Source organism: Staurois parvus, unplaced genomic scaffold (assembly GCF_062004578.1).
Source record: "Staurois parvus isolate SC_StPar_1 unplaced genomic scaffold, SC_StPar_1.0 ptg000323l, whole genome shotgun sequence".
Lineage (NCBI taxonomy): Eukaryota > Metazoa > Chordata > Amphibia > Anura > Ranidae > Staurois > Staurois parvus.
The window spans coordinates 527,992-552,946 of record NW_028318119.1 but is presented as its reverse complement, the minus strand read 5'-3'; the positions used below and the strand labels follow the sequence as shown (position 1 = coordinate 552,946).

The 24,955-nt window shown below is 43.9% G+C and overlaps 1 protein-coding gene across 3 annotated transcripts in view; it reads left to right on the top strand.

Moving 5' to 3' along the window:
• The window catches only part of TNS1 (tensin 1), a 688,885-nt gene that overhangs the window by 140,663 nt on the left and 523,267 nt on the right, over positions 1–24,955 (top strand). For all 3 annotated transcript variants that reach the window (XM_089683821.1, XM_089683822.1, XM_089683823.1), the window contains exon 2: positions 6,058–6,172. In XM_089683821.1, coding sequence (XP_089539947.1) covers positions 6,058–6,172 — 115 coding nt within the window. The remainder of the gene's footprint in view (positions 1–6,057; positions 6,173–24,955) is intronic.

Sequence of the window (24,955 nt, the reverse complement as noted above, 5' to 3'; positions counted from 1 at the left end):
ATCGAAGAGGGTCTCAGAATTGAGCTAGGTCACCAATGAATAGGCAAGTATTGGGTCCCATGCACACTGGGCGTTCAGCCCCATGCCTTAGATTCTGGCATTTTTGGGTGGCGCTGGTGAACTGTCTATCTGTACACCAGCAGTCTATGAGAGGCTGAAAAATGCAGTGGTTGTATGGGGCTGGAGTGGCAGTAACCTTTTGGAACAAGCTAAGGTGGCCATGAAGACACAGCAAGCAGGGTTGTGTTCAGTAGGCAGGCCAAGGTCACATCAGAGAAGCAGAGACGATCTGTGGTCAGGAGCTTGGCAGGTTGGAAAGGCAAGGCAGAACCAAGTCCAAGATAGGTTGGGTCAGCAACTGGCAAGCAATCGAAGACAGGGCCAGAAACATGCCAGGTCACCAATGAATAAGCAAGTATTAGGCCTCATGCACATTGGGCGTTTAGCTCCTGTGCCTCAGATTGTGGAGGTTTTGTGTGGAAGGAAGGCACAGGGGCACCGTCCGGCCACACACCAATAGCCCGTAAAAGTCTATAAGAGGCTGAAAAATTTGTTGACTGGATGCGACTGGACGCTGTACTGAGTGGCACTAACCTTTAGGGCCTAATGTGTCCAGAGACATCCATTGCTGTGTTGAAAGCATCCGTTGCTGTATGTGGCTCTAAACGTTAGTACCACTCAGTACAGCGTCCATCCTGGCCAGTGTACATGAGGCCTGAGCAGGTTCAAAGGCAAGCTGGGTCGATGAGAGGAAGGCAAAGGAGAGACAAGTTCAAGAGCAGGTAAGGTCAGAAACAGAAAAGAAGATCTCTGGAACAGGTTCTGATTCTGGTTGTAGGATAACAGCTGAAGACCATCCCGAAAATGTCAACCTCAACTCTTTTCCTTAACTAGGTCTGGTGCCCATAAAGGAATCAGATGCGTGTGCCCATGTGTCTGCATGCTCATGCATCTTTGCTGCATTTCGGTGTGAATTAATGTGTTAGAGCAAATGTGCATGCCTTCGCAAGCGGCTTGAAATGACCGTAGACTTTCAACTGTCTGATGCCACCCTGACACACCCAGCCAACTCCTTGACCTCATATGTTGTCTCCCAGCCAAAACGTGTTAAATAACAGAGACTCATAGTTAAGAGGAGTGCAAGCAACTATGAGGTTCTGTTGCTTAGAAAGGTTAAGCACACTCAGCCGCTGGGAGATAGTGTTTGAGTTTGGGCAGCTAGCAGAGCAGTAACTGGCAGACCTTTGGTGACCTCTGACCCCTGACTCTGAAGATGAAAAGTTTAACTCTGCAAAGGTAGCAAGCAATGGGTAGATATAAATATTTCTTATACAAGTCCTTGTGTAAATCCTTAGAAATGGTAAAACTTCCCCCATACAGTGAAGGAAATAAGTATTTGCCAAACATCAGCCACCAAACCCTAATGACTTGGAGGGGATCTGCCAAGAGGAGTGGGCCAAAGTCCCTCCTGAGATGTGGGCGAACCTGGGGGCCAACTCCAGGAAATGTCTGACCTCTGTGATTGCCAACAAGGGATTTGCCACCAAGTACTAATGCAGGCCATAGACGGGTCGAAAACCGGACGGTTTTTTTTAAAAAAAAAGAAAAATTGGTAGTTCAATAGGCCGACGTTACCACCAACAGTTAAAAAAATCATCCGATTTTCATCCTGTCTACGGCCGGCATTTTTACTTCTGTCCCTGCAGAGAGCTCCGCTGTTATATTGACATGAAAAAGTCTTGCGGTTGCAACAATGTATCTATTTGTATCCATTTCAGATACAGATGTTTTTATTCGGATACAAATAGATACATTGTTGCAACCGCAAGACTTTTTCATGTCAAATATAATAGCGGACTGGAATTCTTATTCTTCTTTTTCTTCTTATTTTTCTTCTTCTTCTTTTTCATTTCTTTTTATTATTTTTCTTCTTCTTCTTCTTCTTCTTCTTCTTCTTCTTGCAGGCCATGGCTCATGCGCAGATTTTTTATCGGTAAAAAGATCGGCCAATTTGCCCATCCTTGCCGGGAAAATTGGCTGATTGGCTGAAAAACGGCCGACCAATTAACCCATTAACGGTTCAAAAATCGGCCGATTTTCGACCCATCTATGGCCTGCATAAGTCATGTTTTGTGAAGGGGATACAATCCTTATTTCCCTCATGAACATGCAGATCAGTCATCATTTGTTAGACATGCATTTCTGCTGAATTTTTTGTTGCTATTTTGTCTCTCAGTGTTACAATACACCGAACATTCGATTTTTAGACCGATCATTTCTTTGTGAGTGGGCAAACATTCAAAATGAGCCGGGGAGAAAATTCTCTGTATATATATATTTCATATGTGTATGGAGCTCAGCTTTAGGTCCCTTGCACATGGGGTCGTCCAGCTGCAGTGTGCTCCTTCTGGTGTTTCAGTGCTCGTGGAAGAGATAGATGGCTGCCTCTGTAATCAAGCCCCGGGAGGCAGGGCAAAACGCCTCAGCGAGCGTGGCCAGAGTGGTGGCTGAGGCCATCCCATACATCTGACTCCTGGGGTCGGTTGAAAGATGTCCATTTCCCCATTGAATTGTCTGATGCTGGAATCACGTCTGGGCACCTGCTTCGTCCTTTCATCTGCCGGTGGGGTGACTCCTTTTTCCAGCTCCCACTTGGAGCGGCGACGTAAGGTATTTCTGTTGTTATGGAAGGGATAGATGCAGCGTCTAACCCCACTGCAGGGAACCTGGCACCGTCCGTGGGAAGACCGAGCTTAATGCTGCACCCATGGTACCCATGTTTAGGGCGTTCAGGGCCAAGTGCCCTCTTTCTTGGTCCTTTAAATGCTCTGGATGTCACTAACAAATGTTGATATCTGGCCTCCATATAAAATTGACTTCATCTTGGAAAACAAGGCGGGACATGATTGCTTTTAAAATTCATGGGGCTAACTTTAAGCAAAGTTTGTGTTTGTGCAGATCCAGCTACTCCTGGTTCATTCTGTGCTGTGCCCCGTTACTTAGCCAAGGCCTGCTGGGTGCGCTGTGCCGCCCTCTGCTGGATATTTAACAGAAGGCCCCCTTTACAGTCAGTAATAAGGTTTCATGTAATTATGTCAGAATAAAAGCTGAGTCCAAAAATAAACCCAAAATTATATTTACAGCGAGAGTGTTTTACCATGAGACTTTTACCCGTTTGCAGTTACACGGTTTGTAGTTTATACTTTGATTATTATTATTAGTAGGTACTTATATAGTGTCAATTTACGCAGCACTTTACATATATATTGTACATTCACATCAGTCCCTAACCCTCAAGGGGCGTACAATCTAAGGTCCCTAACCCTCAAGGGGCGTACAATCTAAGGTCCCTAACCCTCAAGGGGTGTACAATCTAAGGTCCCTAACTCACATTCATACATACACATACTAGGGACAATTTAGACAGGAGCCAATTCACGCTACCCTCTGTCTGCCCACGCCACTAGATCCAGCGCCACTGCTGCAGGGGAGTATATCTGGCTCCCCAATATGCCCTTTTGGTTTTTCTTTCCTTTGGTGAATGTAGTCCTGTCAATGCTGAAATATACAGAGCCTCTAGATCATTGGTTCTCAACCTTCCTAATGCCGCGACTCTTTAATACAGTTCCTCATGTTGTGGTGACCCCCAACCATAAAAGTATTTACTGCTGCTTTCAACACAGTAGCTGCTTTCAACACAGTAGCTGCTTTCTACAAAGTAGCTGCTTTCTACACAGTAGCTGCTTTCAACACAGCAGCTGTTTTCTGCACAGTAGCTGCTTTCTACACAGTAGCTGCTTTCAACACAGCAGCTGTTTTCTGCACAGTAGCTGCTTTCAACACAGTAGCTGCTTTCAACACAGTAGCTGTTTTCTGCACAGTAGCTGCTTTCAACACAGTAGCTGCTCTCAACACAGTAGTTGTTTTCTGCACAGTAGCTGCTTTCTACACAGTAGCTGCTTTCAACACAGCAACTGCTTTCTGCACAGTAGCTGCTTTCAACACAGTAGCTGCTTTCAACACAGTAGCTGCTTTCTGCACAGTAGCTGCTGTTTACACATCGGAATATATTTCCAACGGTCTTAGGTGACCCCTGTGAAAGGGTCGTTCGACCCCCAAAGGGGTCACGACCCACAGGTTGAGAACCACTGCTCTAGATGATGGGACTACAGGTCCCAAGATCCTCTGCTTCTCAGACCCACTTCCCACTCTGTCAGAAGGAAACAGTATACACTGAACACTAGAGGGGAGGAAAGGGAATCTTAGCCTGTGCAGCAGATGTCCTGAAATTGCAGAATGTCCCAGCCTGAACCTGGCTACATCAAGGATAAGCCGCAGCATCTATTGACTTCAGTCAGAGCAGAGTGTCAGAGTCGTATTTACAAAGACTAGTAATAAAGTGCAAGCATTGTGCAGAACTACATAGCAGGAAGCAGACTGCATATGTTATGTGGATATACCGTATACTTATGTACACACATAAAAAAAACTAAATGACTCTGCAGACAGTTGGCGACTTCTGCGCACGGTGTGCTTCAGCATACGCTGACCCCGCCCTGTCATGTGACGTGGCCTACCACTTGGTGGCTGAGTGGCTGTTGTTCCCAGTTGCTTCCACTTTGTTATAATCCCACTAACAGTTGAGCGTGGAATATTTAATAGCCAGGAAATGTCACGGATGGACTTATTGCACAGGTGGCCACCTATCACGGGACCACGCTTGGAGTCACTGAGCTCCTGAGAGCGACCCATTCTTTCACCAATGTTTGTAGAAGCAGTCTGCATGCCTAGGGGCTTGATTGTATACACCTGTGGCCATGGAGGGGATTGGAACACCTAAATCACATGATTGGGAGGGCGGGCCCAATACTTTTGGCAATATAGTGCACCTGACGCTTGTAAACTCGTGTCTAGGCATCAAGCTTTTGGGCAGCACAGTGGCTAAATGGTTAGCACTTCCCCCTGGCAATACTCAGGTCGTTGGTTCAAATCCCAGCCACAGCACCACCTGCCTGGAGTTTGCATGTTCTCCCTGTTCCTGCGTGGGTTTCCTCCGGGTACTCCAGTTTCCTCCCACACTCTAATCTAAGGTCCCTAACTCACATTCATACATACTAGGGACAATTTAGACAGGAGCCAATTCACCTACCAGCATGTCTTTGGAGAGTAGGAGGAAACCAGAGTACTCGGAGGAAACACATGCAGGTACAGGGAGAACATGCAAACTCCAGGCAGGTGCCGTGGCTGGGATTCCAACCAACGACCCGAGTACTGCCAGGTGGAAGTGCTAACCATTTAGCCACTGTAAATGACGTGTTGCAGGGGACGCCTAAAACCTGACTTGTATCTTAGGCTAGGTTCACACCTATGCAGGTTGCGTTTGAGCCATTTCTGCATTTTTTACGTATTTTTCCTGCGTTTTTTTGTTAATTTTTTACATTTTCTTGTTGCTAGGCAGATTTAAAATGCAAAACGCATCAAAAATGTGGCAAAAATGCAATACATGCTTTTCTGCAGTGTTTCTATTGAAGCCTATAGAACCAAAAACACAACTTTTTGCATTCAAAAAAGTCCCTGACCCTTTCCAAAAAATGCATCGGGTGAAAACACGCAGATGTGAACCTGTCCCATAGGAAATCATGTTAAATGGACTGTAAAATGCAAAATACAAAACGCAGCAGAAAACGCTTAGGTGTGAACATGGAGTTAGTGCAGAATTCAGGGAAAATCAGTGAGCCAATCACACAAGCAGGAAATGATGTTGCTGGGGGGCGCTCCATACGCCATCTGTGTACAGAACATCTCCAGGTCGCCACATTGCATTTTACAGAAAATCACAGCGCTGCCGGTTGAAAAGGAAAAATCCTTTTTAATAACATTCAATTAAAAATTGCAACTTGTGTTGCGATTGCATACACTCTATTATTAGTATTTATTTATTTTAATTTGCCATTTTTTTCCCCATGAAAGTGGATTTACCCTTTAACATAAATAATGAAGGAAGTGAAAGGACCGACTGTTGATGAATTCTGATCATTCCCGTTTTCCCTTTCACAGCCCGAAGACCTGGAGGGACAGAACTGTCACACATTCAAGATAAAGAACTTTAAGAAGGTGAAGTCATGCAGCGTGTGCAAGCAGGCGATTACCAGGGAGGGGAGTGCGTGTCGCGGTGAGTCCACAGCATTTTCTGACATTTTCGCAGCTTCACCACTGAAAAAAAAAATGGATCTCCAGATAAGGAAAAAAATTAAATGTTTTCTAGGGGTGACCTCACCGAGGAGAGATGATCTGAACATTTATATCACAAGGATCCCCGATAGTGAGAGACTGAAAAGTGGAGCTGGTCCCCTTAAGGCTGCTTTCACACTTGTGCGACTTATTTATTATAGGTACTTATATATCGCCATCAATTTACACAGCACTTTACATATATATTGTACATTCACATCAGTCCCTAACCCTCAAGGGGTGTACAATCTAAGGTCCCTAACTCACATTCATACATACACATACTAGGGACAATTTAGACAGGAGCCAATTCACCTACCAGCATGTCATTGGAGTGTGGGAGGAAACCGGAGGACCCGGAGGAAACCTACGCAGGCCATTGTAAGCTCCCCTGTCTGTGGTGTCTCTCAACCCTGTAACTGCCACCTTCGCTGGACAACTCGTTCCATTAAAGGAAGTTGAAAACCAACAGACATATTGGCAGGATCACCAGCTAAAATATATATGTGTGTGTGTATATATATATCTATATGTATGTGTGTATATGTCTGTGTATACAGTGGGGATCGAAAGTTTGGGCACCCCAGCTAAAAATTTGTATTAATGTGCATAAAGAAGCCAAGGAAAGATGGAAAAATCTCCAAAAGGCATCAAATTACAGATTAGACATTCTTATAATATGTCAACAAAAGTTAGATTTTATTTCCATCATTTACACTTTCAAAATAACAGAAAACCAAAAAATGGCGTCTGCAAAAGTTTGGGCACCCTGCAGAATTTATAGCATGCACTGCCCCCTTTGCAAAGCTGAGACCTGCCAGTGTCATGGATTGTTCTCAATCATTGTCTGGGAAGACCAGGTGATGTCAATCTCAAAGGTTTTAAATGCCCAGACTCATCTGGCCTTGCCCCAACAATCAGCACCATGGGTTCTTCTAAGCAGTTGTCTAGAAAACTGAAACTGAAAATAGTTGACGCTCACAAAGCTGGAGAAGGCTATAAGAAGATAGCAAAGCGTTTTCAGATGTCAATATCCACTGTTCGGAATGTAATTAAGAAATGGCAGTCATCAGGAACAGTGGAAGTTAAAGCAAGATCTGGAAGACCAAGAAAAATATCAGACAGAACAGCTCGCAGGATTGTGAGAAAAACAATTCAAAACCCACGTTTGACTGCACGATCCCTCCAGAAAGATCTGGCAGACACTGGAGTTGTGGTACACTATTCCACTATAAAGAGATACTTGTACAAATATGGTCTTCATGGAAGAGTCATCAGAAGAAAACCTCTTCTACGTCCTCACCACAAAAATCATCGTTTGAACTTTGCAAATGAACATATAGACAAGCCTGATGCATTTTGGAAATAAGTTCTGTGGACCGGTGAGGTTAAAATTGAACTTTTTGGCCGGAATGAGCAAAGGTACGTTTGGAGAAGAAGGGGCACAGAATTTAATGAAAAGAACCTTTGTCCAACTGTTAAGCATGGGGTTGGATCAATCATGCTTTGGGGTTGTGTTGCAGCCAGTGGCACAGGGAACATCTCACGAGTAGAAGGAAAAATGGATTCAATAAAATTTCAGCAAATGGTAACTTGATGCCATCTGTGTATAAGCTGAAGTTAAAGAGAGGATGGCTTCTACAAATGGATAATGATGCTAAACACACCTCGAAATCCACGGGGGATTGCATCAAGAGACGTAAACTGAAGGTTTTGCCATGGCCTTCACAATCTCCTGACCTCAACATAATTGAAAATCTATGGATAGACTTTAAAAGAGCAGTGCGTGACAGACAGCCCAGAAATCTCAAAGAACTGGAAGACTTTTGTAAGGAAGAATGGGCAAAGATACCTCAAACAAGAATTGAAAGACTCTTGGCTGGCTACAAAAAGCGTTTACAAGCTGTGATACTTGCCAAAGGGGGCAGTACAAGATATTAACTCTGCAGGGTGCCCAAACGTTTGCAGACGCCATTTTTTTGTTTTCTGTTATTTTGAAAGTGTAAATGATGGAAATAAAATCTAACTTTTGTTGACATATTATAAGAATGTCTAATCTGTAATTTGATGCCTTTTGGAGATTTTTCCATCTTTCCTTGGCCTCTTTATGCACATTAATACAAATTTTTAGCTGGGGTGCCCAAACTTTCGATCCCCACTGTGTGTGTATATATATATATAATTTTTTTTTTTTTTTTAATTTTATTTAAAATGTTTACAGCAGAAATAAACAGAACAAAACAGAAAATGTACTAAACAGGACAGATACCTCTCTGACAGGTGAAGGGCTTCTTTAAGTCACTGACAGAACATGCCTTTTTTTTAGGCTCCATTCACAGTTGTGCGACTTTGGACACATAAAGTCACATGACAAGTCGCAGCCCATGTATTTCAATGGAAGGCGTTCAAATCGATGTGACTTACAGTCACAGCAAGTTTAAATAGGTGCATGCACTACTTTGACTTTTGTGCGACTTGAATGCCATGGACTGCAATGTAAACTCTCAAAAATCGCATCTCAATGTTATCAATGCGACAGTTGCGCAACATTGAAAGCCATGCAAGGTGAAACATACCTTCCCCCAACCACCTTTCATTATGTCACAATAGTAATATAAATATGGCCACAAACACCCCCAAAACTCAAACATCCCCCCCAACACACCCCCCCCCCTTCGCCCTGAATTGCAGGATACTTTAAGCAATGAAGATACTGCATATCCAATCTTCTGCTGTAGCAGACCGCTGGTTGGTGACATCACTGCCTAATACTCCACTCATTACTTCTTTCAGCCTCCTAATAGGTTCTTACCTCCTTGGGCTGGGGGGGGGGGGGGGATAAACAATGCAAGCGCCTGATCGTACCTGCGATGATCGAAACTGTAGTACTCTGCAAGCCTGCATTCATTAATGGAACAAATACACAATTTTATTAAAGTGTTACTAAACCCACAACAGTACAATCAGTCTGTAGATGCAGTAAAGCATGCTTGTTATACTCACTGTGGAACCTGAGGGGTTAATCCTCTGCATTGTGTAAAAAGTCTTTTTGATCCTGTCTTCTCTGATCCTCCCCTTCTACTGTTACCAATCCATCTGTTGATAGACCAGAACCTTGAGGGCAGGCTGCACATGCTCAGTTTGGTGTGTATGGCTAAAGAGTTTTTTTGGGGGGGAGAGTGCATGTGGTCAGCACAGAGCCAATCAGCGCTGTCCAGACAGAGGGTCAGGGGTCATGCAGTCTCTTAGGACAGTCAGAGGAGAATAAAAACAAATTTTTCAAGTGTTACCCAGTGCTCTGCTGGACACTGATAGAAGTCACAAGATTTCTATGGGAAAAGATATTTAGCAGTATATATTTATTGTGGTGGGTGACACATGGGATCATGTCAGCAGACCGGAAAATAAGTATTTACATCATTAGTCAGCATAGGTATTAGGTGGGGGGAGGGAACATTTTTAAGACTAGGTAAGTTTAGGTTGGAATTTTTTTTAAAGGACAGTTTAAGCTTTTATTTGGTATACAGTTATTATATTCTGACAGATGCACACAACTTTTATTTATTTTTCTACAGTTTTGTTTAGCTATTTTTTTTTAATACTGAGCAATTACATTATAAAATTGATGGCAGTTCTCACTGCATCCTGAAGGTGGCAGTGTTCCTCTTCAGGCTGACAGCTTATGGAGGTTGATTTTACTAAAGGCAAATAGACGGAGCATTTTGCAAGTGCAGTTGCTACAGAGCTAAGTGAATGAAGCTTGACTTTGCAAACAATACCCAATCACATGCAAAGAAAAAAACACAAAATTTTTGCTTGCATACAAATGGATGATGGAAGTCAGCAGACCTTTTCCTTTTACGTCGCATTTTTCAACTGTACTTGCAAAGTGCACAGTCTATTTGCCTTCAAATTAACCCCATAGTGACCGCATGATCAGGGACCACTGTGATTTCTTCCTGATGGTCAGTGAGGACCAGGCCTGTCGATGACAGCTGGGTTGGAGAGCCACCAGCCGCCATATGTTTGCTGGAGGGCTCTATATGTAAAGAGACACAGGAAGGCGGTATTGTAGAAATGACAATGGAGTGTGAGTTCCCTGACATGTTCAGGAGCACATTGCAGATCAATTAAAAAAAAATAGTTAATGGAAAAGTAAAACACTGCAAGTTAGCATTTAAAATGTGTAATTGTTTTGTGCTTTTACCTCCCTTTTTTATTTTGGTGACAGGGTCTCTAATTATGGAATGTTACATTTTATAACAATGTACCAAAAGTATTGGGCCCACCCTCCAAATCATGTGATTCAGGTGTTCCAATCCCCTCCATGGACACAGGTGTATACAATCAAGCCCCTAGGCATGCAGACTGCTTCTACAAACATTGGTGAAAGAATGGGTCGCTCTCAGGAGCTCAGCGACTCCAAGCGTGGTCCCGTGATAGGTGGCCACCTGTGCAATAAGTCCATCTGTGACATTTCCTGGCTACTAAATATTCCACGCTCAACTGTTAGTGGGATTATAACAAAGTGGAAGCAACTGGGAACAACAGCAACTCAGCCACCAAGTGGTAGGCCACGTCACATGACAGGGCGGGGTCAGCGCATGCTGAAGCGCACAGTGCGCAGAAGTCGCCAACTGTCTGCAGAGTCAATAGCTAAAGACCTCCAAACTTGGTGTGGCCTTCAGATGAGCCCAACAACAGTGCGTAGAGAGCTTCATGGAATGGGTTTCCATGGCCGAGCAGCTGCATCTAAGCCTTCCATCACCAAGTGCAATGCAAAGCGTCAGATGCTGTGGTGTAAAGCACGCCGCCACTGGACTCTAGAGCATTGGAGACGTGTTCTCTGGAGTGAACAATCATGCTTCTGTCTGGCAATCTGATGGACGTGTCTGGGTTTGGCGGTTGCCAGAAGAACGGTACTTACCTGACTGCATTGTGCCAAGTGTAAAGTTTGGTGGAGGGGGGATTATGGTGTGGAGTTGTTTTTCAGAGGTTGGGCTTGGCCTCCTAGTTCCAGTGAAGGGAACTCTTAAGGCATCAGCATACCAAGACATTTTGGACAATTTCATGCTCCCAACTTTGTGGGAAGAGTTTGGGGATGGCCCCTTCCTGTTCCAACATGACTGCCCCCCAGTGTACAAAGCAAGGTCCATAAAGACATGGAGGAGCCAGTTTGGGGTGGAGGAACTTGACTGTCCTGCACAGAGTCCTGACCTCAACCCCATAGAACACCTTTGGGATGAATTAGAGCGGAGACTGTGATCCAGGCCTCCTCCCCCGACATCAGTGCCTGACCTGACAAATGTGCTTCTGGAAGAATGGTCCAACCTTCCCATAGACACCCTCCTAAACCTTGTGGACGGCCTTCCCAGAAGAGTTGAAGCTGTTATAGCTGCAAAGGGCGGGGCCAACTCAATATTTAACCCTCTGGACTAAGACTGGGGGGCCATTACAGGTCATGTGTGTGGAAAGGCAGGCCGACCAATACTATTGGCAATATAGTTTATATCTCAGAGTAGAAGAACGCTGTGGTAGGTATCAGGTATATGATGGGTGTATATGAGTGGTAAGGATCGGATGGAGGGACCTCCAGACACGTCTCTGGCGCCAGGGAGAGCAGCTGGCACCCAGCATGAATGACACATTGTCAGCGGATTGCGATTCGTCACAGAGGAAGTGTGAGCGGAGTACAGGTCACCCACGCTGCTCTTATTTAATAATCAGCTACTACAGCTTCCAGATTCTGTAAACCACAGGAAACCGTCTATCGCACGCTGATAGGGACCAGCGCCAGTCTTCTCAGGACCTGGTAACACAAGCGGTCAGAGTTCAGGTGAGTCTGCGGGGTGGGTGTGGCTGTGTATACAGAGGCTGCAGGTATCGCTCTCTCTTTTTGGGGTTGATTCAATAAAGGCTAAGGCAGCCCATAGAGGATTTGATTTTCTTTCCTTCCACCATGGTTGGAAGAAAAGAAAATTGCTCGACTGTGTTGATGGGGGATCCCTTCCGCTGTGCTTTTGTGTTTTGCCGGCGGAACACAATGATCAGTGTTGCCGGCTATAGTCGGCAGCACTAATCGCTCAGGCTGCTTGCACACAAGTTGATCAATAGATCGACTTGTATACAACTAGGGTGCCCATATGGGGTCAAAATGCAGCTGAGCCAGTCGACTTTCAGTCATGTATGGCTGGCGTTTTTTATTTTTTTCAATTTTATACTGTTTTATGTTACACCAATATTTGGGTTTTACAGTGAAATGAAAACATCTTCCCCAAAACCTATACCACCCACTTCTATCTGTATTGCTGGGCGCATCCTCTATTTATTTATTTATTTATTTATTTCAGGTCCTTATATAGCACCATCAATATACACAGCACTTTACATATATATTGTACATTCACATCAGTCCCTGACCCTCAAGGGGCGTACAATCTAAGGTCCCTAACTCACAATCATACATACACATACTAGGGACAATTTAGACAGGAGCCAATTAACCTACCAGCATGTCTTTGGAGTGTGGGAGGAAACCCGAGTACCTGGAGGAAACCCACGCAGGCACAGGGAGAACATGCAAACTGCAGGCAGGTGATGCCATGGCTGGGATTCGAACCAATGACCCGAGTACTGCCAGGTGTTTCACATCAGTCCCTAACCCTCAAGGGGCGTACAATCTAAGGTCCCTAACTCACATTCATACATACACATACTAGGGACAATTTAGACAGGAGCCAATTCATCTACAAGCATGTCTTTGGAGTGTGGGAGGAAACCGGAGTACCCGGAGGAAACCCACACAGGCACAGGGAGAACATGCAAGCTCCAGGCAGGTGGTGCCATGGTGCGGATGGATGTTTCTTCCTGCAAAGCAGAGAGATAAAACAGTCACATTGGTGGGCACACAGTTAACCCTTTGATCGCCCCTAGATGTTAACCCCTTCCCAGCCAAAGTAAAAAAGGAGAACATGCAAACTCCAGGCAGGTAGTGCTGTGGTTGGGATTTGAACCAACGACCCTACTATTAGTCAGGCAGAAGTGCTATCCTCTAGCACATGTGTCAAACGCAAGGCCCGCAGGCCGAATACGGCCCGTCAGGTCATTTCATGTGGCCCTCACACCTCTCCTACAACTGCAGCACCCACCTTTTCTCTGCCCCCCGCCACCTCGTCCCAGCAGTTAGCACCAGAGAGGAGGACAAAACTCCCCAGTCAGATCCTATGCTTCTCCATGCAGCCATGGAAAAGCTTGTCTCTGCACCTCCCCCTCCCCCTGTCTCAGCAGTCGACAGCAGAGAGGAGAACAGAACTCCTTCTACAGATCCTACCCCTTTCTGTGCAACCCCAGCGCCCCCCCCCCCCCTCATCATTGCCTCCCCGGTCTCAGCATTAACCTGACTCCAGCTCTCCTCTGGTCCTCCTCCAGACCCTGCACTTTCTGCTTCCCAGCTCCACCCCCAGCTTCTTCCCGGCAGCAGCACAAGGTAAAGGGGACTTATCCTGCCTAGGAACGCCCACTCCTCCAGCTTCCAGTGGCATTGCACAGCTATGATTTATACAGAGGTGGTTATTTACTAAAACTGGAGGGTGCAAAATCTGGTGCAGCTGTGCAGAGAAACCAATCAGCTTCCAGGTTTTATTTCCAAAGCGTAATTGAACAAGCTGAAGTTAGAAGCTGATTGGCTGCCATGCCCAGCTGCACCAGATTCTGAGTGCTCCAGTTTTAGTAAATCTCTCCCACAGTTGCATTGCTCTAAGCTGGACTAACGTCACTACGTGGGGGGGGGGGGTGACATCTGATGTAGGGGGGGGGGGGGTGCTCTGGACATCTAGTCTTACAGATACAACTGGCCCTTTGAGGGCAACCATCATGCTGATTTGGCCTGCGATGAAACTGAGTTTGATATCCCTGCTTTAGCAGATTCCAGTTTCCAGTTACCTGCAGGAGACTCAGCAGGGACCCCTGTGATTGGCTGCAGGATGGACGCCGCATTCATAACAATAGGAGGCTGACAGTGCCCACAGCTAACCATGCAGCAATTACCTGCAAACAATTGTCCCTGGATGCAGACTGCCTGCTAATTGCAGGAAAACTTGTTGAGCCTCCTGCGGGCAGAATTCCAGATATTTAACCCCCCTGGCGGTATTCCCGAGTGTAGCTCGGGGTAAAGTTTCAGCACCACAAGCGGTAACCCTGAGCTACACTCGGGAATACACTGCAGCGTTACTCCGGGATCCCTCCAGCACTTACCTTGTCCTGCGCTCCCGCGATGTCCCTCTTGCAGTGTCCCCGGCAATGTCCTCCGGCCGATGCCGGCATCTGTCTTCCGGGTTCCGTTCCCTGTGACGTCAGGACGTACTGGGGGACAGAACTGGCGGGAAATTTGAAAATGTTAAAAGTGTAATTCACTAAAATCACTAAAATCACATAGTATAACATTCCTGTATCAACCCATTTCACATACATTTTGTCCCGAGTGCTTTGTCCGGCGCCCTGCCTGCATTTTTACTGTTCTTTCTGCCTGGAAACTGAGAAACCTCCATGGCGTCCAAAAAGCGTCCCTTTAGGTCAAAATCGGTTTTAGACCGGCTAGAGAACAGCGATAGTAAATCAGAACCACTTGCAGAATTGAGTGATAATGATTTGTGGGGGAAATTCCTCATCAGACACTGAAAACGATTCTGCGACTTTGCTCAGCGATGTGCGAACTTGGCGCTATATTTCACATTTCAGTGTTTTTGGTTTGATTATATTATTGAATTAAATTTATTATTATATTATTATTTTTTATGATTATTTATTAAATTATAATTTATGATTTTGTGTTTCAAATTTTATCATCCCCGGGATGTTTACTAGACTCTTGTTCGGACAGATTTCAGTGAGTTATTCCTAAAAATTACAGCCTACAATAAAAAAACTACATATTTCCATGCAAAAAAAGTACCGCTTTGAGCACAGAAATATGGACATAATCAGACCTCTAGGGAGGTTACTATGTATTGGTCCAGCCTGGAGCAATGCAAGTGTAGGAGAGATGTACTAAAACTGGAGCAGACAGAATCTGGTGCAGCTGTGCATGGCAGCCAATCAGCTTCTAACTTCAGCTTGTTCAATTACGCTTTGGAAATAAAACCTGGAAGCTGATTGGTTTATGTTCAGGGCTGCAGCAGATTTTGCACCCTCCAGTTTTAGTAAATAACTACTTCTGTATAAATCATAGCTGGCCAATGCCACTGGAAGCTGGAGCAGTGGGAGTTCCTAGGCAGGATTGTATATTAATTCCTGCATGGGATGCTGATCCTTGATTAGGCCGGCCATAAATGGGTCGAAATTCGACTGATTTTTCATCTGAAAATCGAACCCAAGAATAATCGGCCAAATTTTTGCTCTGTTAGTGGGTCAATGGCACCGGCCGATTTTTGTGGTTCCTCCCCATTTCGGTGATCGGGCACGTTGGAAAATTTGTGAAAAACCACCAATTTTCGACTCAATGATGGTCAAATCCTACGATCGTTTTTCCGAAAAGAATATGCGCATGAGCCGTGACCTGGAAGGAACAAAAGTTTTGACTGTTAAATGACTCGGTCGGCCGATCTTCGAAATCATTGATGGCACCATCGGATTACCGAGCGAACAACGTTTTTGATTTTCGGACGAAAAATCATTCCGAATTCGAACCATGTATGGCCTGCATTAGTGAAAGAACTGACATCCAATGAACGAAAGGACCAGGGACACATCAGATTGGGGAGGAAAGACTAGATGATGTTGGATGTCCTCCATCCAGGAAATGAGGCGGAGCTCTATCTGACTAGCTGCAGCTTCTAATGCACACTGTGAGAAGCTCACAGTGTGCGGTGAAATCAGAGTCGGCAATTGAACAGAAAGCAGCAAAGAACTGAAATCTAATCAGTGAAAGGGGTGGGCCAGGGGCAGTCAGACTGGAAAGCACCAGATCAGGGGTCATGACATGCTTCAGTAAAAGGACCACATTGTATATTTTACAAATATTTGTAAGCTGAAAAAGTCCCTTTTTATATGATGATCAACATCAGTCCTCCCTTACATCCAGGTCCCCATTTCAACCTCCCCACCCCCTTACATCAGAGCCCACCCTTAGATCAGGGTCCCCTTCAGAATCCCCCTTCATGGTCCCTCATCAGATTCTTTCTTACATCTGGGTCCCCATTGGAGCCCTACCTTACATAAGTCTCCCACCTTACATAAGGTCCCCATACAAACCTCCCCCCCCCCCCCAAGCTCAGATTCCTCCCTTACATTTCCTCAGCACAGTGGCTAAATGGTTAGCACTTCCGTCTAGCAGTACTCGAGTTGTTGGTTCGAATCCCAGCCACAGCACCTCCTGCCTGGAGTTTGCATGTTCTCCCTGTGCCTACGTGGGTTTCCTCCGGGTACTCCGGTTTCCTCCGACGCTCCAAAGACATGCTGGTAAGTTAATTGCCTCCTGTCTAAATTGTCCCTAGTATGTGTATGTATGAATGTGAGTTAGGGACCTTAGATTGTACGCCCCTTGAGGGTTAGGGACTGATGTGAATGTACAATATATATGTAAAGTGCTGTGTAAACTGACGGCGCTATATAAGTACCTGAAATAAATAAATAATAATCAGGGTCCCCATCAGAACACCCCCTTACATCAGAGCCCACCCCTTCCTTTAGAATCTCCATCAGAATTCCCCTTACTTCATGGCTCCCTATCAGAGTCTCTGTAACACTAGGATCCCCCTTACATCAGACTCCCCCCTTACAAGGTCCCTATAACTCTCTCTTTCAGTTCAGCACCAGCTTCAATATGTTGGCGGTCTCTGCTGCTGTCATGTCTTGCTCATGCTCAGTTTTCTATATATAAAGTGAATTGTTTTTCAAAACATGTTTCCTTTCTACTGCAAATGGTGACGCACAACTATTATCGCATTACCATTTCCCATCACTAGATGGCAGTATTTCTCTGCTAAACAGAGATGGTGATTCTTTGTAGCTGGTTGTGCAATGGGGGGGGGGGGGGGGGGGTGCATAATAGTCTTCACCTAGCCCTGGTTCACACTGGATCGACTTTATTTATTTCAGGTACTTATATAGCGCCGTCAATCTACGCAGCACTTTACATATATATTGTACATTCACATCAGTCCCTAACCCTCAAGGGGCGTACAATCTAAGGTCCCTAACTCACATTCATACATACACATACTAGGGACAATTTGGACAGGAGACTATTAACCTACCAGCATGTCTTTGGAGTGTGGAAGGAAACCGGAGTATCCGGAGGAAACCCACGCAGGCACAGGGAGAACATGCAAACTCCAGGCAGGTGGTGCCGTGGCTGGGATTAAAACCGATGACCCGAGTACTGCCAGGAGGAAATGCTAACCATTTAGCCACTGTGCTGCCCAGACTTTGAAATTGTGCGACTTTACTTGAAGTCGTACGAGTTCAAAGATTTCAAAATCGGGTGACAGTGCGACTTGTGGTGCAACGTGATAGACATCTGTGCGAGTTCATGCACTGGTGTCTATGCAAGACACACCCCAAATCAGCAAAAGTAGTGCAGGAACTACTTTTCTATTATTAAGTGTTCTTGCATGGCGACCACTTCCTGTTATCTCACATATATATTCTTATTATAGCCAAATTTACCCCCCTAACTCCTCCCACAGTTTTTACACTACATAGACAGTAATATACTGAAACGTGCGGATTGTTCCCGATTGGTGTGTTATTACTTTGTGAAACGTTTTGCCGAATGGTTCACGAAATATCGCCGTTTTTGTGGTGAAATTGGTCCCATAGGAATGAATGGAGAAATGTTCAAAACAGTGGGAGTGAGCTGACAAAAGCTAGAGTGTGAGCTGAAAAATCAGGACATGATTTCTAAACTGCCATCACTCCCTCATTTTCAAGCCCACCTACACAAATCTTATATCAAAACGTTCAGCTATCCCTGCTGCCACTACAAATGTCCACGGCTAAGCCATAGTCCTGATAGTTTTCACAATATGACCATTTGTTTGCAACTCACGCCGCCCATTGACATTCATTGAAACTCCACTCTAGCCACCTCAGATTTGAAGGGCAATTTCTAAACTGCCACTGTGCCTTCATTTTTAATATTTCAGAGGCATACTATGCATCAAAATGTAGGTCTGGGTCTTGTGATTCTCACAATATAAAGCTCTTCAGTATAGGATGTATAATTTTTAAACTACAACTGTTTGTTTGAAGATGGCAACCGCCAGTGAAGTGAGCAAGTTGGAGCAGTTTGTTTTTAACCGCTCTTCTCTGCCCTTGCTGTAGAGAGAGTTGCCATAGGAACCCAGGTGTGTGAGCAGGCAGCAGAGTGACAAGCCACTCCACCCAGTTACTTCGCCCACTCCAGTTGTAGACTACTGGTGGAGGCAAGAACACTTCACACAATTTCCACATAAATTGTAGCTTTTCTAGTTATTATTATTATTATACAGGATTTATGGCGCCAACAGTTTGCTCAGCGCTGTACAATATAAAGGGAGACAACACAGCAACAATACAAAAGGGATAGGAGGGCCCTGATCCTTGGAGCTTACAATCTAACAGAGTCGGAGTCGCACCGATTAGACCAGTTCCATTGCCAATCATTGCATGTGATTTGTCATGTGATTTGAAGGGTCAAATCACATGAAAATTCGCATCAGTGTGAACCAGGGCTTATGATGCTTTCTGAGATCTATTTAAACCCAGCCCTCTCATGACTGTGATTGGCATGGTGGTGTTTTCAATCAGAATGATTTTGATTGATCAGAGTATTGATTGACTGCAGCACATTTTCTACTTTTATTCAAATGAAAACACACGCCTTACCCGTATCTTCACTTTCTGATTACAAATTTTCTGTTCTATTTCCACATTTCTATGCATTTCCGTTATAGTTCCTTTCACAGCCAATGGGAGAGTCATCCAATATTTTGGTGGGATAATCGATCAATAATCAAATCAATGCAAACCAAATAAGGCACATATAACAGCTGAAATTTCAATTGGACTGAGAAATGTTTATACTGTTTATGAAATGATTAGACCACAATAAGGAATGTATGAAATGATTAGATCAATATAGGGAATATATGAAATGATTAGATCAATATAGGGAATGTATGAAATGATTAGATCAATATAGGGAATGTATGAAATGATTAGAGCAATATAGGGAATGTATGAAATGATTAGACCAATATAGGGAATATATGAAATGATTAGAGCAATATACTGAATATATGAAATGATTAGATCAATATAGGGAATATATGAAATGATTAGATCAATATAGGGAATGTATGAAATGATTAGACCAATATAGGGAATGTATGAAATGATTAGAGCAATATACTGAATATATGAAATGATTAGACCAATATAGGGAATGTATGAAATGATTAGACCAATATAGGGAATATATGAAATGATTAGATCAATATAGGGAATATATGAAATGATTAGATCAATATAGGGAATGTATGAAATGATTAGATCAATATAGGGAATGTATGAAATGATTAGACCAATTTAGGGAATGTATGAAATGATTAGACCAATATAGGGAATGTATGAAATGATTAGAGCAATATACTGAATATATGAAATGATTAGACCAATATAGGGAATGTATGAAATGATTAGACCAATATAGGGAATGTATGAAATGATTAGATCAATATAGGGAATATATGAAATGATTAGATCAATATAGGGAATGTATGAAATGATTAGACCAATATAGGGAATGTATGAAATGATTAGACCAATATAGGGAATGTATGAAATGATACGATCAATATAGGGAATGTATGAAATGATTAGACCAATATAGGGAATGTATGAAATGATACGATCAATATAGGGAATGTATGAAATGATTAGATCAATATAGGGAATATATGAAATGATTAGATCAATATAGGGAATGTATGAAATGATTAGAACAATATACTGAATGTATGAAAGGATACGATCAATATAGGGAATGTATGAAATGATTAGACCAATATAGGGAATGTATGAAATGATTAGATCAATATAGGGAATGTATGAAATGATTAGATCAATATAATGCATGTATGAAATTATTAGATCAATATACTGAATATATGAAATGATTAGATCAATATACTGAATATATGAAATGATTAGATCAATATAGGGAATATATGAAATGATTAGACCAATATAGGGAATGTATGAAAGGATACGATCAATATAGGGAATGTATGAAATGATTAGACCAATATAGGGAATGTATGAAAGGATACGATCAATATAGGGAATGTATGAAATGATTAGATCAATATAATGCATGTATGAAATTATTAGATCAATATACTGAATATATGAAATGATTAGATCAATATACTGAATATATGAAATGATTAGATCAATATAGGGAATATATGAAATGATTAGATCAATATACTGAATATATAAAATGATTAGATCAATATAGGGAATGTATGAAATGATTAGATCAATATAGGGAATGTATGAAATGATAGGATCAATATACTGAATGTATGAAATGATTAGATCAATATAGGGAATGTATGAAATGATTAGATCAATATACTGAATATATGAAATGATAGGATCAATATAGGGAATATATGAAATGATACGATCAATATAGGAAATGTATGAAATGATTAGATCAATATAGGAAATGTATGAAATGATAGGATCAATATACTGAATGTATGAAATGATTAGATCAATATACTGAATATATGAAATGATAGGATCAATATAGGGAATATATGAAATGATTAGACCACTATAGGGAACGTATGAAACGAATCATCCCTGAACTCTGTAGCTGCTTCTACTGTGGAATAAATAATCCTCACTAATCAGAATAGAGTCAGCACAGTTTGGAGCACCTATTGTTTGCTTACATTAGATGTCCAGCAGACTGCCAAAGTCACTCCTGCCATAGAAAAGAAAGAGGGAGGAGCTGAGATTGTAGGTTCGGTTCACACTGCCGCGACTTGGGATCCGACTTGTGAGTCCTCAAGTCGCATGACGCATGACATCCCATATTAGTCAATGAGAGCTGTATTAATGAGCACTACCGAAGTCGCTCCGACTTTAGAAAAGGTTCCTGTACTACCGTACTTCAAGGAGACTTCTATCCGACTTGTGCCCATAGACTTTAACGGAAGTCGCCTCCAAGTCAGATCCTCATCTATATTGATGTGATTTGTAGTGTGAACTGAGACTTAGCGCTTCTCTTTAAAGATACATTTCTCCACAGTGCCTATAACTACAGAGGCCAGTGAGGGCTTGTTTTATTTATATATTTGTTTTAACGGCATGATCAGAATATTTAAATACCTTAAAGTGAAGCTCCACTCAAAAGGGAAAGTTCTGCTTTAAGGACTGGTCCTTGCTCCCTGTGAGGAATTGGCACCTTTGGGGAAAGGGGGGGAGAGTGGGTACATAATTTTGACAGGTACCTGCTTTTACTTTCACTCCTCCCCACCTGCAGTCTGCTGGGACACGTGACAGGTCCCAGAAGATTGCGGGACCATTCACAACGTGCAGAGGTGCTCGCGCATGCGCAGTGGGCTCCTGACCGTGAAGCCGCAAGCTTATGATGCCGGCACCGGGGACAGAGGACGGCCGGTGAACCTGGCTGTGGTGAGCTCACCGCTGGATCGTGGGACAGGTGAGTGACTGTTTTATAAAATCAGCTACAGTTTTTGTACACCAATGTGTACATTGTACATTACCATGCCTTCCAGGGGTGGCCAACCTGCGGCTCTCCAGCTGCTGCAGGACTACAAGTTCCATCATGCCTCTGCAAGTCAGTAACTTCCCATCTTTGCAATGCCTCATGGGAAATGTAGTTCCACAACAGCTGGAGAGCCACAGGTTATCCACCCCTGCCTTTGGCTATACCATGTGACTCAAAGGCCACACCTAAAACACACTGCAGGTGCGTTTTTGCAGCGTTTCAATTGATTTCAATGGGGAGGTGTGTTTTTAGTGTGCTTTTTTTTTTCCACACCAAACCTGCACCAAAAATGCAGCAAGCATGATTTTTAAAAATGCAGCTGACCTGCAGTGGATCACTGTGAAGAGTACCATAGGACTACATGGTTGCGCATTTTTTCGCTTTTTTTTTTTTTTTTTATGCAAAAGCAGATGAAAAACAGATCAGTGTGTAAGCAGCTTTAACCTCCTTGGCGGTATTAATTATCAGTGCCAAAAGTGGTAACCCCGAGCTGCACTTGGGATTACCCTGCAGCGTTGCTCCGGGATCCCTCGATCATTTGCCTTGTCCTGCGCTCCCACGATGTCCCCCCTGCAGTGTCCCCGGCAATGTCCTCCGGCCAATGCCGCATCCGTCTTCCGGGTTCCGTTCCCTGCGACGTCGGGACGTACGGGGGATGGAACTGGCGGGAAATGTAAAAATTTTAGAAGTGACATTCACTAAATACACTAAAATCACATAGTATAACATTCCTGTATCCAACCATTTCACATACATTTTGTCCCGAGTGCTTTGTCCGGCGCCCTGCCTGCATTTTTACTGTTCTTTCTGCCTGGAAACTGAGAAACGTCCATGGCGTCCAAAAAGCGTCCCTTTAGGTCAAAAGCGGTTTTAGACCGGCTAGAGAACAGCGATAGTAAATCAGAACCACTTGCAGAATTGAGTGATAATGATTCGTGGGGGAAATTCCTCATCAGACACTGAAAACGATTCTGCGACTTTGCTCAGCGATGTGCGAACTTGGCGCTCTATTTCACATTTCAGTGTTTTTGGTTTGATTATATTATGGAATTAAATGTATTATTATTATATTATTATTTTTTATGATTATTTATTATATTATAATTTATGATTTCATGTTTCAAGTTTTATCATCCCCGGGATGTTTACTAGACTCTTGTTCGGACAGATTTCAGTGAGTTATTCCTAAAAATTACAGCCTACAATAAAAAAAAAACGACATATTTCCATGCAAAAAATGTACCGCTTTGAGCACAGAAATACTGACATAATCAGACCGCTGGGGAGGTTAATGGGCTAAGTTCATATCTATGTGTGTTGGGAACGTGCGCAAAATCGTGCGCTTTCACAACATGCACAGGAACTCGCTGCTATTTAGCAGACTCATGGTGGTGCCATTGAAGCGTGGTTCATACCTACAGGTGGGACAAAGCGCGGGGGGGTTTCTGTGTGGTTTTTATGCATGTTGCATGTTGGGCAGCTCATTTATTTCAACTGGCTGTGGCAAAACGTGGAAAAGAAGTCACTGACTTTTTTTCCAAGACGTGCTGCACCGATCCGCATGGCGCTTCAGCACTATGCAGTTTGGCATGCATGTTTGTGGATCCTTGGGGGTACCATTAATCAACCAATGGTCTGCTAAAGGTGTTGTGTGTGTTGCAAAAGTATGTGATTTTTCCCATGTTTTCGAAACGCATAAATGTGAACACCTCCCACCCGGGGAGGACTGACAACTCATGGGGCCCCCGGGCAATAGGGGATCATGGGGCCCCTGTGTCCTTGCCCACACTCAAAGCACACCCAAAAAAGCCTATAAAAAGATACCAGGGGCATTTCATGGGGCCCCCTACTGACCCTGCAAGTGTATGATCCAAACGCACATGTTCCTGCGTTACACATGGCTGTGTGTATAAGTGTGTGCTGCAGTGACCGTCGGCTGGAACCGAACAAAATCAGCAAGGAAAAAATGTCACCAGCACACCGAGGATCACCAATAGGGGTCCAAAGGTTTTATTAAACCATCACATAGTTACAGCAAGGCACATGCCTGATGAAGGGGTCCTGCGAGACTCCGAAACGTTGCCTTGCTGTAACTATGTGATGGTTTATTAAAACCTTTGGACCCGTATTGGTGATCCTCGATGTGCTGGTGACAATTTTTCCCTACTGACCCTGGGCCCGAGTACTCTAATGGTCAGTCCGCCCCTGCCTCCCATGCTTCTACAAATGCGCTACTGCAGCTCGGCGCGTTTCAGAAGGAGTCAGGGGCTTCTTTTCTGCATTTCTCGCATGTAGCACAGCCCATTGAAATGAATGGGCTGCCCTGAACAAAACTTGCACCACCGCGCCCACACTTGGTTGCACCCGTTGCTTATGGAGTGATTTCAATGTTTTCCTGCGATCGTTCACTTGCACCAGAACGAACTGACCGCCAACAAGAGGTTAAGTTGCTCAGCAGCATGCGATTAATCTCGCCCACGTGGCTTATCCCTTTATGCAGGTTTTGTCCATGTTTTGGTGTCACGTGTTGCAAATCTTAGAGGTGACGGCGTTCTGTAGCTGACACAAACAGAGGTGACTTATGGCCGAGTCAGATGATAGAAAACAATGCTGGGAGTCACGTGACTTCATTCTCCGAGCGGGGTCACCTCTGCAGGGAGACAAACACAGGACTCTGCCCCCTGCAGAGAGCAGGATGGAGCCGGATGTGGGGAGGCCAACAGGTGAAAGTAGGTGGAGGTGATCCGTCATTTCACACATCCTCCGCTTCTGGCTGTCGTTGCACTTTTCAGGCCAAGTGGAAAGTTTTGCAAACATCCTAAGTGATCATCTGAAAATGCAAGTCGCCTGGTTCCTTGTGGTCATTATTTTCTGGCTCACTGACATGTTACAAGCATGCATTTTTTGAAGTTGCAGGGCGGTTGCACGAAAAAAGAA